The sequence below is a fragment of the Culex quinquefasciatus genome, chromosome 2, assembly GCF_015732765.1.
Source record: "Culex quinquefasciatus strain JHB chromosome 2, VPISU_Cqui_1.0_pri_paternal, whole genome shotgun sequence".
Taxonomy (NCBI): Eukaryota; Metazoa; Arthropoda; class Insecta; order Diptera; family Culicidae; genus Culex; species Culex quinquefasciatus.
Window position 1 is genome coordinate 25,227,092 of NC_051862.1, and position 18,375 is coordinate 25,245,466.

Genomic DNA, 18,375 nt, shown 5'->3' on the forward strand with positions numbered 1-18,375 from the left:
AAAGGCGCATAAGCATTTTGACAAAGAAGTCCAGCAATTTGAGCAATTTTACAGCTGGTACTATTTTTATTAAGATTCGTTTTATTCCAAAATTAAAATGAAAGAAAGGTTGCGTCTTCTGAATCACGCTCTAATTTGTTCTTATTTTGTAAATGTTGATTACGGAGAGCAATGTAAATATACTTGCGGATTAATTGATTTCGGCGCAGATGGCCTCCTCGGAAAGGCCAACGACATTCTACAGAGACTCAAAAAAATTAATTAAGACAGTAGAATAAAGAGCAACTCTTTCGTGAAATTAGTTGTGGCCCTGAAAAGGGCCGTTTGAGAAAATTAGTTCACTCTGGAAACATCATCATTCGGTTGATTGAGTATGATGCTCGCTTTTAAGTTTCCTTTTGTAAACAAACGGAAATCGAGTAGAGATAATTCTACTTTCCGCTTCCGGCACAGGAGGCAGAGAAATTACATTTTCCGCGATCAGAGGCAACTGGCCCATTAATCCTGGGCAAATGCCCAAATCGCGCTGCTTGGCCATATCAGTTGAGCTGTTGCTGCTGCTAATGCGTCTGCTGGAACGGTTGACGATGAAATGAGTATCGCTCGAGCGACGAAAAACTCTTTTATACAATTTCTGAGCGGTACATTTCCCGTTTGGTGGTACACGCTGATTGGGTTCGATGCGTCGAGCTTCCCTTCCGCGGACGTTCGATTCAAGTACCTAAAATCGTCTCGGACTTAGCAAAATTGAACCAACCCCGAGACCACAAATTCGACAGAAAATCAACCGGAGCGCGCTGAAAATGGACATCGGACCGCCTTGACAGCAGGCAAAACCAGTTTTGGGACCACGGATGGCCAAACCTGCGCGTGATACGGTCGTTGGAAACGATAATTGTCACGGAACAAGGGACAATTATCGTTTCCACCTGGTTCGGTTGAGTTTCCACCGGAGCGAATAGAAAATGGGTAGCAGCGAAAATCAACAGGTGATGCGCCAAGTTGAAAGAAAAGTCCACCTTCCTCCCTCCCTCCCTTCCTTTCCTCCTCCATCACATCCTGCAGTGCTGTGCATTTCTTGCGGTTTGTTTAATGTTTGCTGCTAAAATTTCCTTTGCTGTCGCCAAGTGCTGGCAACAGCCTTACAAAAACAGTACCCCATCGAGACAAAATAGAACATTTTAGTCCACCCAGCTCGAGCATCTCCGCCACCAGGTATACCGGGTCACTGGTATCGATGAATTCGGCTTCTTTGCGTTTCCGCAAGACCACCGTCTCACCTTCCGATGGTGAGCGAAGGTCACACTCGAGATGCTGCTTCTTCACCTTTCCGCCCGTGCCGCATCGTTATCCACTCTCTAACTGTCGAGAGTGAAATGTGACGAACCCCCCCCCCCCCCCCTTAGGAATGTTCCGCTAAGTTACATTTTAAATGATAAAGTGCCATGCACGCTTGTGCGTGTGTGTGAGCACGACAAGTGAAACATCGCCCACTGCGATGGAAACTTTCTGTGGCACAAAATGCACAAAAAGAGGCAGAATAACTCAATTGAATTGAGTTGGCACACAAGCTTTAGAATGCTGAACTATTCTGTAATTTCCCAGGCCATTTTTCAACAAAACTGGTAAATGCAGGGCTGCGATTTGATCACTAGAGGGGATAAATTGGCAACTGAATTGCAAAATTGTGAGTAAATTTGCTCAAATAAATCAAGCAAAACAATGCAAAGGGGCCAATGTGAGTATGTAAACAATGAGTCTATCCTGCTCACTTATAATGTAAACATCCACTGACGTGAGCAGGATAGACTCTTTTTTAACAAACTCGCATTGGCCCCTTTACATTGTTTTGCTTGAAATGGAACTGATTGTAGAGTAACTCTTTCGTGAAACTGTTGTTCGTCCTGAAAAGGACGGTTTTGTCAAAAATTAATTCGCTGCCGCCTCTGAATCTCCTCCTGGGTCTTCTTCGGCAGCAGGACGGCATGAATGCTCAGTAAAAGTCAAAGTAGTTATGTCACAGACATAACCGGAATGGCGTAGACTTACGTAAAATTTAGATATGTGGACATGTGGGTTTTCCATATATTAATTTGAAGAATTAGCTATATTCTTTAAATAGATTTACGGAATATGATCATGAATGGGAGATGGAATTCAGCTAAGGGCGTTATTTCGGGGTGGTAGTGTTTGGTGGGAATGATGAACAAGAAGAACTCTTTCGTGAGAAAATTGGTGGCCCTAAAAAGGACCGATTAGAGTTGGATGGTGGCGTTGGTCGCAAGGCTGCAGCAGAGAGATGTTCTGTCCAGATGGGTGATAGGCCGCGGTGGATGCTGCAGGTGCTGGCGTTGTTGATGGATGCAAAACCTACAAAGTTGTTTAGGAAAGCGTGTAGTATTTGCAAATGATTGTGGTGCGAAATTTATATTAGGCTGGTGTATCAACCAAAGTCAAAATCGGCCGATGATAACTAAAATACGAAACATACCTTCGTGACTGTGTCAGAACATTTCTACCAAAAACAAGGTCAAGGCATGTGCGCCCAAAGGATTGGAAAGCAGATCAAGCTTGAGGTACTCTTTCATAATTCATAAAATCAACAAATTTCAAATTTTCCGGTTTGAGGATATCAATGTTAAAATCCCCAGACACAACAATGCGGATGTCCTGCTTTGCATACCAGAACAAATTCCGGATCAAGAAAGAAATTTTCTGTTTGTATGTTGCACTTGGCGAAATATACACATCAAACAATGTTTGAATCCATTTTCTGAAACTTTTGTGGCACAAATATCCCCAAACGAATCAGCCTCGAGTAAAATTGGATCATGTTCCTCACTTAACTGCTCAAGATCGTGAGGCATGGCCGTCGAAGAAGACGAACGAACGGCAAAGAGAGGAAAGAAAGAGACGAAGGAATTTTAGCGAGCCGAATGGGGGAGGGGGAGGGGCATAGGGGTTGGGGGCGAGAGCAGCCTCAGAAAGCTGTGCAATCCGTCGCCCCCGAAGACCAAAATTTGTTCCTGAAATTTAAATTCAAATTAGCTCGCTGCCTCGTCCCGGGTGGGACGTGGGCAACTCTTTCAACACTAGAATTTGATGAGACGTAAATCTTTCAGAAGCGCTCGCCGCGAATGCGACGAGCTAGTTGGATGTCCCGATTGTTTAACAACCAAGGCTTGACCCACGAGAGGCTTTTCGGCGGAAGGCAGCAGGCGCGCGCCTCATCTTGTTGATGCCTCGTCCCGGGTGGGACGAGGGATGGGGATTGAAGCACCTCCGAACCACAGCAACCACGAAAGATCCTAACGGTCCGGCCATCGAGAGGCAACTGGCTGACGGTGACGACGAGAAGGCGATGCGCACTTCTTTTCCAGTCCTGGTCCCTCTCTCCTGCTGCTGCTCTGGGCTGAGCTTTACTGCTGCTGCTGCTGCCGGTCCGACGTCTGAGACGTGAATGATAGAATGGGCTGAACGCGCGTTCTTATATATGATTCCGGTCTGCTACTTCCCCTCCTTTTTCGCGACCGACACTCGGTGGCGTTGCTCGGATGATTTTCCCCTGACATTCCCGTCCGTGAGTGGGAAGCGCTCATTTTGCTTGCAAAATCTCTGCATTTTGAAAACATTTTAAAACATTCAATTGTTTCAATAGTTAAACTATTTTGCCAACAATGAAAGTTTTATAGCAAATTGCTGAATAATTTTCGAATCGAATGGCACATAAATCGTGTCGATTCGATTAGAGGGAAGGAAGATATAAGCGTTTGACGGATGACGCAGTAATCCAGGGCCTTCGGCCCGGGTTTTTTGGAATGACACCCCAGTACCTTCGACAAAGACGTAAGTCTACGTCAAAACGCCGCCCTGCGAAATCGTGACCCCGAGCATCAGCCGGTTAAGCTCCTCGTCGTTCAGGATGGCCAGTTGCAGATGGCGAGGGATAATGCGAGTCTTCTTGTTGTCCCGTGCAGCATTTCCAACCAGCTCGAGGACTTCCACCACCAAATATTCTGGCACGGCAGCCAGGAAGACCGGGCACCGGCGTAGTTGCCCTTCACTAGGAATCGGTTGAATTGTCCGACGGGGAACTGCAGCCCAGCTCGCGACGACCGTGTCTGCTTCTCGCCTTCAGCCGATGTTTCCTCGTTCACTGTCGAGGTTGATATGAGAATGAAAATGCGAAATCGACCTATATTTATAGTTTTTTGTTTTGGCATTTCGTGCCACGAAGAAATCTTGGTGGCGAATGCAGTAGGAAGGCAAAAAGAATCTATTCGTGTACGTATACGTAATACATGCGCACGTGGATAACTCTATTATGTAGGTAACTTGAAAAATCTGTAATGTTGCAACCTGGCAACCCTGACTCCGATGACAGCTCAATTACAGTACTTCATAAACGTGTACAATTCCCACCCTTTTGAGCGAATCTCGCCACAGATACAAACATAGATTTTTTGACGTTTGCTGTTTTTCCCCATCGTAGCTCGCACTGACGGAAATTCTGCTCAAAGGGAAGCGCAAAGTTGTTTTTTCGCGAGTGGTTAATATTACATATTCGATCGAAAGGAAGGCAATCGTTTTCGCTAGATTGCAGTGATGTTGGCCATTTCCCGACGGACGCTCGGGCTGCACCTCTGCTGCCCAAGGGCAGCTGCGATCGGCAAGAATAAGTACTTGGCAGGTAAGTGATTTCTAGCTTGTTTGAGGCGTTCGGGTGATGTAATGCTATTCATTTTTCATTCTGCAGGCGAGACATCGTCCGGGTTAACCATCGAGGTATATCAGCTGTTCCACGAGGATTATGGCCGAAAAGATTGAGTTGTTGACATCTAGAGCGACCCACAACTAATCCAACTCTTCATAACAGACAAACCTCAGCCCGATAATCGGCTACGAAGCAATCGGCATCATCGACTCCACCCTTCCGACGGTGGCGATCTTTGCCACGGCCAGCCCCGCTCAAACAATCCCGGACATTATCGAAAAGCTGCAGGCGGCCAACGCCATCATCATGCCTGCTTCGGCAACCTCGTTCTTCAATCAGCAGCGTGGCGAAGGGGGAAGCGATGCCTGAGCGACAAGAATCGCCTGTGTGCTGCTGTGGAACAGCTTCATCCGGTTTGGGACGGCGCGCAAGATTGTCGCCCAGCTCACGCGGCCCGGCATGATCGGCCGGAGGTGCGGAAGACGAAACATGTGTCAAAGAGTAGTTCGCGCGCAAATTTGTTAGCACTAGTTACTATGTGGCGCATTTATTTTAATTTATAAAGCAATTTGATTGGAATGATTGTTGTTTAAGATACTTTATTGCTCGGAAATAGTCCTCCTCGTTGATGTTAGGATTCACCTGGTTCAGGATCAAGTTTTGCACGTTTCCTTATGTTCCGTTCCGCTGATCAACATCGCGCCCTGAAGTCTACCGTTAACGCGGCTACACTTCATGTACTCAAGTCCGGGCGTCATCCGGGGAGCACCATGTGCTTGTCTTCCAATCCTTGGCTGTTGTAAGCCCCAGCAGGATGACCTGGTAGGTCACGGGATTGAACATCCCAGATACAAATACCGATTGTTGATCTTCTCCCCGCCATTGGTCTTCTGGTTCACCGGTGCCATAACCGGATTGTCCTGGCCGACGCCGTGTAAGCTTGTCAACATCCGTAGACGTGTATGCTTGTGAGTTTGCGGTGTGTTTTCGAGCGGTGTGAGCATGTTCTTACTTTTACAAATACCTACTACGCAGAATTATCTAGACAGAATTGTTTAAAGAAAATTGCTGATTAAATTTCAAACAAATGGTGCTAAAATTTTCAATTATCTGAAGAAGCGTTTGGAATCTCCAGGCGTTATCCAACGTCAAAATGTCAAGAAATCATCTTTAAGCGGAAATAGATGCGTGATTGATTTGGTGGCCCTGAAAAGGGCCTTTTATTTTATTATAACGTCTCCTTTATTATCTCCCGAAAATTTGCAGAGTGCATCGCTTCAGGCCGATCACGGCGTTCATGACCGTGACCATCTTCCGCTTAGCGTGCTCGATGATTGCCCAAAACACCTTCAGTACACCGCGCGGTTCCTCATTAATTGGTTCGGGGATGCGCTTCCGGCAGCTACGAAGCTGGATCGCTGATTCGCTGGGGTTTGTCTCGAAGGACAGGCGCCGCCGTGCCCTTTTTCGAGCCCTTTGCCTCCCGTGCCGCGTCCGTTCATCTTGAAGAGTTGCTTGGGGTTGAAAGTCGTTGATGGAATGAATAAAAATATAATCTGTCATTTTCTTATATATGGAATTTGCTCCGTACCTCCCCTCATTTCTTCCTGATAGTTTCTCTCTCACTCTCTCACTGATAGGGGAAGGCCTCTCGCATCGCGCGAAGTTATAAAAGAGCGTTTGAGTTTTTCTCCCCCCCCATTCCCTGTTCAATTTTCATCGAGGTCACGTCGTAAAAAGTCATGGCTGAAAACTGCTCGCAAGTCTACAGGAGGAAAGGTTCCGCGGAAGCAGTTGGCCACAAAGGCAGTCCGAGTGTACCGGCCACCGGAGGAGTGAAGATGCCTCATGGCACGTCCCGAAACGGACGTGCTGCGTATAATTCATCGCTACCAGAAGTCCACAGTCCTGACCCGCAAACCGTTTTAAGCGATGCTGTTTGAGGACACGAACCTATGAGCAATTTATGTCCAGTTTGTCCAGCTGACTCGGCCCACCCGAGAGATTCTTTATTTCTACTAAACAAAACGGCCCTTTTCAGGGCCACTAATTTCATCACGAAAGAGTTATTTTATCTTAAAACACGAATTTTCTCAGCTCAAGGCATCACGTTGCGCGAGGAAAAATGTTTGCATGAGGTGTGTGTGTGTGTGTGTGTGTGTGTGTGTGTGTGTGTGTGTGTGTGTGTGTGTGTGTGTGGTGTTAATTTGCAAGCTTTGTGGCAAACTTGTGTTTAAAATCTGTCCCGCGTAGCCCTTACGCAGAATGTCGGTCATCGGGGGTTAAGTTTTTCTCAGAAATTTTGGCAGGGGGGGGGGAGTCCCAGTTAACTCAATCGGAATTCTGAAACGGAATGCAATTCGAATCGTTTACGTATTCCGTTTCAAACGCAACAACCGATTCCGTGTACGTACCGGTTGTTGCGTTTGAAACGGAATACGTAAACGATTCGAATTGAATTGGATTCCGTTTCAGAATTCCGATTGAGTTGACTGGGGTGCAGCTCATTCTCGAAGTTGTTTTCGTGGTGCGCAAAAACAAACGCGTGTACACACACAGTCTCTGTTTGGTGGTACACGCTGATTGAGTTCGATGCGTCGAGCTTCCCTTCCGCGGACGTTCGATTCAAGTACCTACAAACATCATACCCAAAAATCATACCCAAAACAAAATCGACTAGCGAGGATGTCACAACACCAGGCGAATCATCGCAAGCGAAGGCGCGAGGAGAGTGAGCGGGAGGATGGAGTGGTGGCACCACTGAGGCAAGCCGAGACGATCGCTGATCGTGACGAGGAGGAGATGGAGGACGACGTGGAGCAGATGGTGGTGGAGGCAGTGGAGCGCCAAACGCCGGTGCCCCGGAAGAAGAGCACGGAGCGCGTCAGAGCTTTCCGAATGCGAAAAACTGAAAGTGCACGGTGCGGAGGAAGCAGAGGAGTCGAAAAAACGGTTCCGCGGAAAACGAGCACTGAGCGCGTTCGAGAATTCCGAAGGCGGAAGAACCTGGAGAGGAAGCGGATCTTGGAGGTACTGTTGGGGTTGGAAATGCTGCAGCAGCTGTGGATTTGGAACCAATGCCCGGCAGAAGCACTGACCCTGTGCGATTCTACCCAAGCCGTGACCCGATCTTAAACCTGGAACCGATGCCCGGCGGAAGTAGGGATCCTGTTCGATTTTCCCACGTCCCGACCCGGTCCAGATTCCAGCGCGCTCAAGAGGGGGCACGTCCCGGGCCGATTTCGGGAGAAATCTTGGTGAGTTTTTCAAGAATATTGATTTATTTCCATTCAACTTCATGAAAATCCATAATTTGTTTCTTTATTCTGTTCAAATTTCAACGAAAATCGTAATCTTTTATGATGTTTTTGATTTTAAACCAAGAACTTGCAACATCATTCGCATTCTTTATGAAACTTTAAATTTAAAATTTTGTTTTGTTATAACGTTCACAATAGTTCTAAAATAAAACAATTGAATATGCCAATCCGTTAAATTTAGACGTTGGATAACGTCTAGGTTGAAAATTCTGGGGTGGAATCTAATCAATGATTATGTTTAAAACTTGTTATCTTACGTGAATCTACAGAACACAATATTTTCATTAAAATAAAAAGCAATTGTTTAGATCTTTATATGCCTTACAGGAATCGTTTCAACTCGTTCTGTCCCGAACGAGTCTTCTCAAGAATCAGTACCCAGCAGTCAGGGTAAGCTTCACTTAGGTGACAATTTTTCAATAGTGTCCCCAATTGTTTAATGTTTTGTAGAGACGGGTACGATTGCCACAGCTGGTGGCAAGCCAGATTGCGTGAAGGCCGACATTGCATTTCACAAAAAGTTCACCGAAAACAAACTGGGTGATTATTGCAATGTTTGTGAACGCATCTGGTTCAGCAATGACTTGAGGCCCATCACAAGCGATGGCGGGAGAGTGTTGGTCGAGGCAGGCCACTTTGAGTCAGTCGCGGGATTCAAGGTGTGCCAGACTTGCAACAACTCTCTGAGGAATGGAAAAGTACCCACTTTGTCCACATCAAACGGATTTACCTACCCGGAGAAGCCAGCGAACCTTCCACCACTGGATCCGATCACCGAGCGGTTGATTGCGCCAAGGCTGCCGTTCATGCAAATTCGTCGGCTCAGTCATGCGCGAGGTGAAAATTGTTTATCAACTTTGAATTTTGTAGTTGGTAACGTGCTTTGAAATTTTAGGAAGCTACACAATCATCGGGCAGATCATAAATGTCCCTGTTGATGTCAACGAGATGGTTCGGATGCTTCCGCGTCAATTGGAGGATGATTACGCCTTTAATGTTTGCATTAAAAAGCAATTGATCCACAAGTCTAACTACCTGCAGGGATATGTCAAGAAGTCTGTCGTTAAAGCTTGGCTTCGCTATCTTATCAACACTCCGTTGTATAAGCGCGAAGGTATCGTTTTGGATGAAAGCCTCATGGAACCAGATGTACCAGAAGGTACTGACGGTGAGGAACTGATTGAGCTGGAAGTATCGGAAGTCGAGGATATCCCAAGAGATGTCCCAAGAATTCCCCAGCAAAATGACCAAATTGCACTTGACGTACTCGAAACTGAAGCGGAATTGTTCGCAGGACAGCAACAGACCGTCTTCTGGAACGAGGACATGAGTCTTAATATTGCTCCTGGTCAGAACAGAATGCCGACTTCCATCGTGTACGATCAGTATGCAGAAGAACTTTCTTTTCCCGGAATCTACCAAGGAAAAATGCGATCGTACAGGAAAGGGGTTCGCGTAACTCCTTACGATAAGGCTACCAGTGAAACTAGACGACGTGACCGGCGTGGAGCAAAGCCGACTCACATCCTGTACATGGGTGTTAAGATCATGCGTCTTCGGGTTCACGATGGAGTTTCGAGCTCCTTTAGGGTCCAAGGTACGAACAATGTGACCCGTGCTCAACTCAGTGACCCGCAGTTCATGCAGAGCCTTATCGAGAGGAACTTCGCGTGGCTGAAATCGATTCCGAACTCGGCATTGTACTGGCAGATACGGGAGAAAGATTTGTTCGCCATGATTCGACAGCTGGGAAAGCCGACGGTTTTCTTGACAATGAGTGCTAACGAGACTCACTGGCCCGAACTGCTGAAGATACTGTACAAGCTCTCGGATCAAGAGAACAGGATCGACTTGACAGAACCGATGGAGCAACTAACAGCACTTCAAAGAGCAGTATTGGTCAGTGAAGATCCAGTCACGTGCTGCCTCTATTTCAACAAGCTGATCGAAGTCATCCTCTTGATCTTGGGTTCGAAAACTCATAGTCCGTTCGGGAAGTACTACGTCGTCGATTACTTCAAACGGATTGAGTTCCAGCATCGCGGTAGTCCCCACTGCCATGCAGTGCTTTGGCTCGCCAACGATCCCAAGGAACCTGCTTCCGAGCACATGCCTGCTACTCTGGAACTGATCAACACCATCACTTCCATTAGATTCGAGGACCTTCCCACGCAGACGGCTACTAAGCAGGTTCATCGTTGCACGTTCACTTGCACAAAACGAGGGGAAAAGCGCTGTCGGTTCAATATACCGTACTGGCCCATGAAGGAACAACGGGTCCTGCTTCCTCTTAAGGCTGACGACAGTCGCCGCAAAGAGTTGAAGAAACGCGCTGAGGAAATGCGTGATGTCCTGGCAACAATGGTATTCGATACGATTGAGGACTATCTGGCCCACTGCGAGTGTACATACGAGTACTACCTGGATGTAGTTCGTGCATCGCTGAAACAGCCTACGGTCTTCTACAAGCGCTCGATGGATGAAAAGGAACTGCGAACGAATCCGTTCAACGCATGGATTGCGGACAAGCTGCGTTCGAACATGGATCTCCAGTTTATTGTTGACGAAAAGAAACTTTGCCACTACCTGGTAGAGTACGTCAACAAGTCCAATCGTGGTGTTAGTGGATTGCACCGAGAGCTGATCCTCATGCAAGAGCAGAACCCCGAAATGGACTACGGCGAGATGCTGAAGAAGATCAGCCTGAAGATGCTTGGAGCCGTGGAGATGTGCGCTCAGGAAGCAGCCTGGTTCCTACTGCGATTGCCGATGTCCGAGGCAAGTAAGAAAGTTGAGTTCATTCCAACTGCGTGGCCCCAAGACCGGACAAGAAGCAGGAAGCACTTCAAGACCATGGATGCAGAAGGAGTTGGCGATGACTCGACTGATGTGTGGAACAAGAACATCATCGAGAAGTACGAAGAGCGTGAAGGCCTGGAAGACGTCTGCTTGGCTGAGTTCGTAGCTTGGTATTCTCAGGAAAGAGGTAAAAACAGCTACAAGAAAAGGACACAGCCAAGGGTGCTGCGTTGGCGCGGATTCGGTATGAGCGAGCTTACTGAGTATAAGCGCGAATCTGTTCTCCTGTTTCTGCCATTTCGTAATGAGGTGGTGGATGTTCTCGACCAGAATAAGTTCCTCCAGTTGTACGATTTGCATGAGGAACAACTCTTGGCAAAGCGTAAGGAATACGACTGTGAGTTGAATATGGAGCAAACGGTCGAGGAGTATCTGCGCACTATTGCGAACTTGGAGGATGGAGCGGAGAACAACGCAGCAACCGAAAAGCACGACGAGCTGGTGCGGACAGTCATCATGCAGCCGAATAATGATGACTTTGAGCTGCTGCCCACAAGAGGTTTAAGATCTGTTATCAAGCAACGCACAAACGTGTTGTCGAAGGAGGCATATTGTGAGATGATGCGAGCTACGAATGCAGAGCAACGGGCATTGCTTCTGCACGTAATCCATCTGATGCATTGCTACGAAGAGCACGAGCCGCTGCAGGTTTTCTTGACCGGTCCGGCAGGAAGCGGCAAAACCTTCGTATTGCGTGCGCTTATGGAAACGATCAATCGGTACAGCCAAACTCACAACTCCCGCGACAACGCGTATGTAGCTTCAGCTTCGACTGGAAAAGCAGCCAGCGCAATTGGTGGAACCACCCTGCACCACGCTTACCACATCACCATGTCTCGCCAGGCAACGAAGATGAATTTCGAAACGCTCCAGATGTACAGGAACGAGATGCAGCATATCAAGTTCCACATCATCGATGAGGTCAGCATGGTTGGCGCCCACACCCTGAATACCGCACACATACGCCTCCAGGATGTTTACATGATCTATGATGTTGCATATGGCGGTGTGAATGTGTTGGTGAGTGGAGATTTGATGCAGTTGCCCCCAGTCAATGCTCGCGCCGTGTTCAAGCCTCCGTCGAACTCCATCTGTGGCGCTGTGGTGTGGCAGTCGTTGATGTTTCACGAGCTCAAACAGGTTATGCGTCAGGCGGATAAGCAGTTTTCAGACATTCTTACCAAGATTGGTAATGGGCTGAAACTGACCGCCGATGAAACCAAACTGATCGAGAGCCGTTTCTTCACAAAAGAGGATCTGAGCAAGGAGGACACTGGCGGGGCGGTACGACTGTTCCATCGGAACATTGACGTAACCAGCTACAACAACGAAGCGCTGAGAAACATTGACGGGCTAGATTGCACAGCAGACGACACCTTTGTGGGATACAAGACTGCAGAGCAACTGGCAACTGCTCGTATCAAACTCTACAAGATGAGTCTGGCTGAAACGGCAGGTTTGCAGTATACAACTAAGTTCTGTCCTGGAATGCCTTACATGGTCACCACAAATGTCAATGTGGAAGATGGCATAGTGAATGGTGCAATTGGGGACTTGATGTATGTCGAAGAGGGCGTTGATGACTCAGAGGATCGCATCATGAGACTTTGGATCAAATTTGAAAACGCGCAGATCGGGATCATTGCGAGGAAAGAGGTGGAGCCTATGATACGCACACGACCCGACATCTTGCAGTCAGATTGACTCCAATCGTGAAGCGATCCGCAAACATCGATCTGGGTAACCGCATTAAATGCAAGCGCATACAGTTCCCGGTTACACCAGCTAATGCCCTTACCATACACAAATCTCAAGGTGGAACCTTTGATAAGATTGTGTACGACTATGATAAGTCCCAGGATCAGCAAATGGTGTACGTCGGTTTATCACGTGTGAAGTCGCTGCAGGGCCTCTTTTTGACCAACTCAAAGGGAGACTTCAAGTTCCACCATGCGAAAGGCTGTGACAGCCCAAAATGCGAGAACTGCGTAACGAGTACAAGCGTTTGCAGAATCACCGTTTGCGCACCATTGTGGACGAAGTGGGTGAGGTCTTAGAGAGCAGCGGACCTGCCACCACGTTGATGACCATCAACGTACAGAGTTTGAGAGCTCACAAGTTGGATATAACCACCGATCCCATACTTCCCAAGGTTCACTTTCTAGCACTGAGTGAGACGTGGCTGGATGACCACTCCTCAGAGGAAATAGAAGGTTTTACCTGTATCATCCAATCGAAGCGGGTTGGTGTGCGATCGGGAGGTGTTGCAATCTACCAGAATACGACCGATCCGGATACTACCTTGGCAGTCCCTCATACGCTTGAAGTGGTGGGCAACGAACGCGACCAAGAATTCGGCAAGGCAGAAAAGTACGGAGATATTTGTGCAGCAAAGGTGATGGTGATGGGTACTGAAGTACTGCTGGTATCAGTATACATCTCCCCAGGAACCACAACGAAGCAGAAAATATGGTTCCTTGCTCGCAATTTGATTCGTACTGCCTACGTGGATACGCCAATGGTGGTTACCGGAGACTTCAATCTTGACATCACCAAGGAGGATAGTGCAGACTTCGTGGGTTATATGCGAGAACATTTCATGCTGAGTTTGTGCAATGATACGAAGAAGACGACCACACTTGGTGGTACAGCTCTTGACCTTACGTTCACAAAGAACATGACGGCGGAGGTCACGCGGTACATTGCATATTTCTCGTATCATCGGCCGATGTTGTCTCTCCTAAGACCAGCAGCATCCGAACCATCTCAGGCGATCTGAACAGCTGTCCTCTGCGCATGACTGATTGCGCACAACTATAACCTGGATTTGACTACAACCTGGATTCGACTACAACAACTACAACCTGGATTTGACAACAGCATCTACACCAACAGAAGACAAAAATGAAACCGAAGAAGAAAATTTATTGTTAAATACTAACCTCACTGACACTAACACACACTCACAATGAACTGTTCATTTATTAGATTAAGGACAAATTGAATTCATTGTTACTATTGAGACATTGACACAACTACATAACCTCCTTCCCTTACAATAATACACAAACACATAGGGATCCAATGAAATGTACATAATAGGTTAAGCTGAAGTGAAGTGAACAGTGCATACTTTAAAAATAAGTTATGTTACACTTAAATCCCCCTCCTTTCCCACCACCCAATGATATTTTCCCATTGATTAAATATTTAAACTCTTCTACACACACATACAATCACACTTACAATCACACATACACGTAAACATATACACACATACATACGAGTTCACATAAATAACACCTCTACTAATTTCAACAAATCTACCGATCAAGATCTTTGCAGAGATCATCCATTTATTTTCAGATTTAAACCCACTATAACGATGACGATTGACAGGAAGGACGAGCGACAGGAAGGACGAATGACAGGAAGGACGAACATTCCAAAAACACCAAAGACGACAGCCCCAGGATCACCACTAATCAAATTTTCTTTTCAGGGCACTCAAAACAAACGGTCCTTTTCAGGACCACCAAATATCTCACGAAAGAGCTCGAAAGTCAATCCAAAGCAAACTAATGAAATGCAACACAAAAAGAACAATCTGGAATTAATGTATTACTTTATTTCGTTCCAGATTAACCATTCATACTTCCGTAAGGAAATTAGCGGACGGATATCTCACGACTGGCAGATTTTGAATCAATTCTAGTTCTGCTCTCAGAATTTCATAAACATCTGGTCTATTCAGGACTATTGCTCCGGAAACCACGAAAGATTCATTCTTAAACAAATAATTGTTTATAAATAAATAAAATCCAACATTAAATCCCTATTTCTGAATTCATAAAATTATTCAATGGACTAAATATGAAGGAATGCAAATCATAATTCTTAAAACTTTTCATATACGTTTGTGTCCGAAGTTCTTCGTCATTATGGTTATGCCTGTAGCATTACCACTGCAACTTTTTTAATACATTTTTTTTACGAGTAATGATTTAAAAAATCAATAAAAAATAGTGTCCGTGGATCTATTTATTTCCGAGTAATCCTCAACCATACCGACAACTATGCCAAAGACACATTGATCAAAAGGTTCTTTCAAAAGATACAGATTTTTGAATTTTCGGAAAACGGAAAAGGTTGCCCCTACCCCTGTTCGATTTTCAATTTTGGAATTAAGGCTAATGTTTCCAAAGGGCCATACATTCAATATCACTCCCATTTGATATGTTTGTCTTGATTCCAAAATTATAAAAATAAAAGGCCTATAAGTTTTTGAGATATTGGTAGGGGAAGGTGGGGCAAGTGTAACATGCTAAGAAATTGCTCGTTAAAACCCATTAAAAACGTAAAAACTTCAGTCTGATTTTTTGATAATCATCATCATATTACTGAGACATTGATAGAACAAGTTTCAAAAAATCCTGTTTTATACTGTAATTTTTTTTTTAAATTTTCATTTTCCGTACGTTATACTCAACTAGTGGGGCAAGTGGAACAATGCATGAAACAACATGTAAATTTGCTAACAGTTGAACTGTTATCACCTAGACACATCAGTTTAGAATAGTTTGAATGGATTAGAAAGTAACGTTTCAAACTTTCATATTTAGATGAAATAATAATATTTTACTAATATTTTAACATTTTTTTTAACCTTTGTTTATCAGTTTCAAGTAAGTTTATGTATTTATTTCGCAATAAAATATGTTGTTGCAGCAATTCGTAATTTTTTCCATACTTTAAATCCATATCCATCCACTTGCCCCACCTGAACATGATTTTTAAAAGCTCTTAACAAAATAACCAAAAGATAAATTCTGGAGTTTTTTTTGAAAATGTCCAATAAACCAAATTTCTAGTTTTTGCTTTTTGGGTGTTTTTGAGACCGCCTTGAGTCAGGGGTATTAAAAAACACCCAAAAAGCAAAAACTGAAAATTAGGTTTATTGGACCTTTTCAAAAAAAACTCCAGAATTATACTTTATAATAGATGCAAATCATTGGTAGGGACACTACTGATCTAGGAAAAATGGTATTTTGATAAAATGAGGCTATCCAAATGTTATAAGAAAACAACGGATTTCAAAAATACACCATTCAAGAAGTAGAATCAAAGTATTACATCGCTAGTTACAATTCCTCATATTGAACATATTGGAAATGGTACGAGCGATTATTCCCGTTGCCCCATACTTTTTAGTCGTCTTGCCCCACTTTCCTCTGTTAAAAAATAAAAAACTGTTTGAATAAAACTTTGAAAAAATAAATTTTCTTGTTTCTTTATTTTTATTCGCAGTGTTTCATCAATGAGAGGTCCAATCTTCAATTACTTTTTAGCAATCTTATTGATTTTTTTTTTGCTTAAAAGTCCTCATCAATGCCTAAAGATTTTCTGAAAACACCTAATCGATCAGAAAATTCCTTCAAATGTTATAGATTTTCAAATATGTACATAACATTTTTGTATTAACAGCAGTCAAAATTGTGAGGAGATTTGTATTTGTACTGCTTTTGTCATAAGGAAGACACGCAAAAAAATTTATCCAAATAAAAAAATACTTAAATTGAAAATGGTCGAAATTGGCCGATTTTGATAAAAAAAATAATGGTTTTATATGGTCAATATATCCCAAAAAAGCAAAAAAAAATATCTTATATGCACGCAGAAAAAAGTTTTGTAGAATCATCCTGTACGAGGTTTGAATCAACAAATTTTTTGTTGAATATAATCAACGACGATTTCGCGTTGAAACAAACCTTGATTTTCTCAAGTCCACAAAAGTCTTTTGTTGTTTCGAAAAAGCTGCTTTGACGTTTAATAATGATTTTCAAATCAACAAAACGTTTTGTTGATTCAAATATGCCTTATTTTTCTGCGTGTGGAAAGTTATAACAAAGATGGATGTTTCTGAAATATTATTTTATTTTGTTAAAATCAAACCTTGACAAATTTGTTTGCCAAAATTTTGTGCAATTAAAACACGACCCAACTACAAACGACTTGCAAACAATAAATCTCCCACGAACAACATGTTCCTGATCCTGATCCATCGTTCTACTAAAATGTCTCCCCTCCCTTCTTCCAGCCGGTGTGATGTGCGTCCCGTACAAGCTGACCGACGACGGCTTCGAGTCGCACATGGCCATCAACTACTACGGCCACTTTCTGCTGACCCACCTGCTGCTGCCCCAGCTGCGTGCCGCCGGAACGCCCGAAGCCCGGTCCCGCATCGTGAACGTGTCCTCCTGCGTCAACAAGGTCGGCGAGATCGACTACGCCGACATCAATCGAAGGTAGGTGGTTCAGTTCTTCTAAAAAAAATTCTGAGTCTTGTTTTTAAAAGAATTTCTCAAAGTTCAGAACATTTGAAAAATTTAAGAATTTTGTTTGATTTTTTTTTTCACAAAGAATAATGTCAACCCCCAAAAATGCCGATCACCAGAAACGAGCCCCTTCCGGGAGTGTCACCCCCCCTCGTGTCGTACTATCTTGTTAACAAATTTATTTAAATTTAAATTAGTTTGTTATTGCAATCCTCCTCCGGGAAGGTGTGTCGAACACGGCAAAGGTGTCCGATTTGGGGTTTCGGGTTGACGCGGGAAATGACGCGGTCAGATTGCGAAAACGACCTGGTCATTTGTGGGACCTGTCTGGTAGGAAAGTTCTGCAGCAGGTCGTCCGCGCCCAAAGTGCCAGTAGCGGAACTGTTAATGACATCATCCTCCGAGGTGGTGGTGACTAGGTCGGTAGAGGTGTTCGCAGGCTAGGTTGAAGTGTGTGAGTGGAGAGTGTGATATCAGATGCGCGATACTGTCATCAGTTAGAATGTGTGCTCCTAAGGGCTTTGGGGGAACAGGGATGGTCGCTAAATGTAAAATCAATGTTTATATTTAGTTAACTAAGTTTATAAGCTTTTTATCAAAATACTAATAAATTTTACATAAAATTGTTGAAAAGTAGGAATTTTGCCTAAAATTTGTTAAAACTAGTTTTGTTTATAAAATTATCGATTTATATTGCATTTTAAACTGAATACAAAGCACGAATCACAAGTTTTCACATTTAATATGAAATTTGTAAAACTGAAATTGCCTATAATTTTGGAGATTTTTTTAAATTGTATTTCAAGGACACATAATTTTTATTATTTACAAACTTATTTAACATTCTCCTAGTGGAAAATTGTCCAAAGAACCGGAAAATGCATTCCGTTTTCCAATTCAAAATCATGTTCACTGAGAAAATCATGACACTTTGAGAAGTTTTAAATAATGACTTTCATCAACATTTTCTTAATTATAGTTAACTAACTTTTTAAAAATTTCAAAATTTTATGCAAAGTTTTTCTTGATGTACCTTGAACACTTCTCTACCACGGTCAATATGATTCTGAACCATTCCGTACGTATTTTAATTGTACTCTTCATTTTGCAGAAAAATCGTAAACCTATCAAAGTCACCCCGGCTATC

General features: G+C 44.1%; 2 protein-coding genes and 1 pseudogene across 3 annotated transcripts in view; 2 read left to right on the forward strand and 1 right to left on the reverse strand.

The window, feature by feature from the left end:
- Nucleotides 1–18,375, forward strand: part of LOC6052290 (dehydrogenase/reductase SDR family member on chromosome X) — a 76,368-nt gene that overhangs the window by 48,538 nt on the left and 9,455 nt on the right. The window contains exon 5 of the mRNA XM_038258358.1: nt 16,991–17,198. Coding sequence (XP_038114286.1) covers nt 16,991–17,198 — 208 coding nt within the window. The remainder of the gene's footprint in view (nt 1–16,990; nt 17,199–18,375) is intronic.
- On the reverse strand, nt 1,843–6,216 carry LOC6035928 (annotated as a pseudogene).
- Nucleotides 4,555–5,293, forward strand: LOC119768044. Of its 2 annotated transcripts, XM_038258362.1 has the most exons (3): nt 4,555–4,690; nt 4,757–4,823; nt 4,877–5,293. In XM_038258362.1, exons 1-3 carry the CDS (start codon nt 4,606–4,608, stop codon nt 4,893–4,895), a joined length of 171 nt encoding a protein of 56 aa, XP_038114290.1. In that variant the 5' UTR covers nt 4,555–4,605; the 3' UTR covers nt 4,896–5,293. The 2 variants fall into 2 exon arrangements, with proteins under 2 accessions (XP_038114290.1, XP_038114289.1); XM_038258361.1 differs by lacking the exon at nt 4,555–4,690 and having other exon boundaries at nt 4,701–4,823.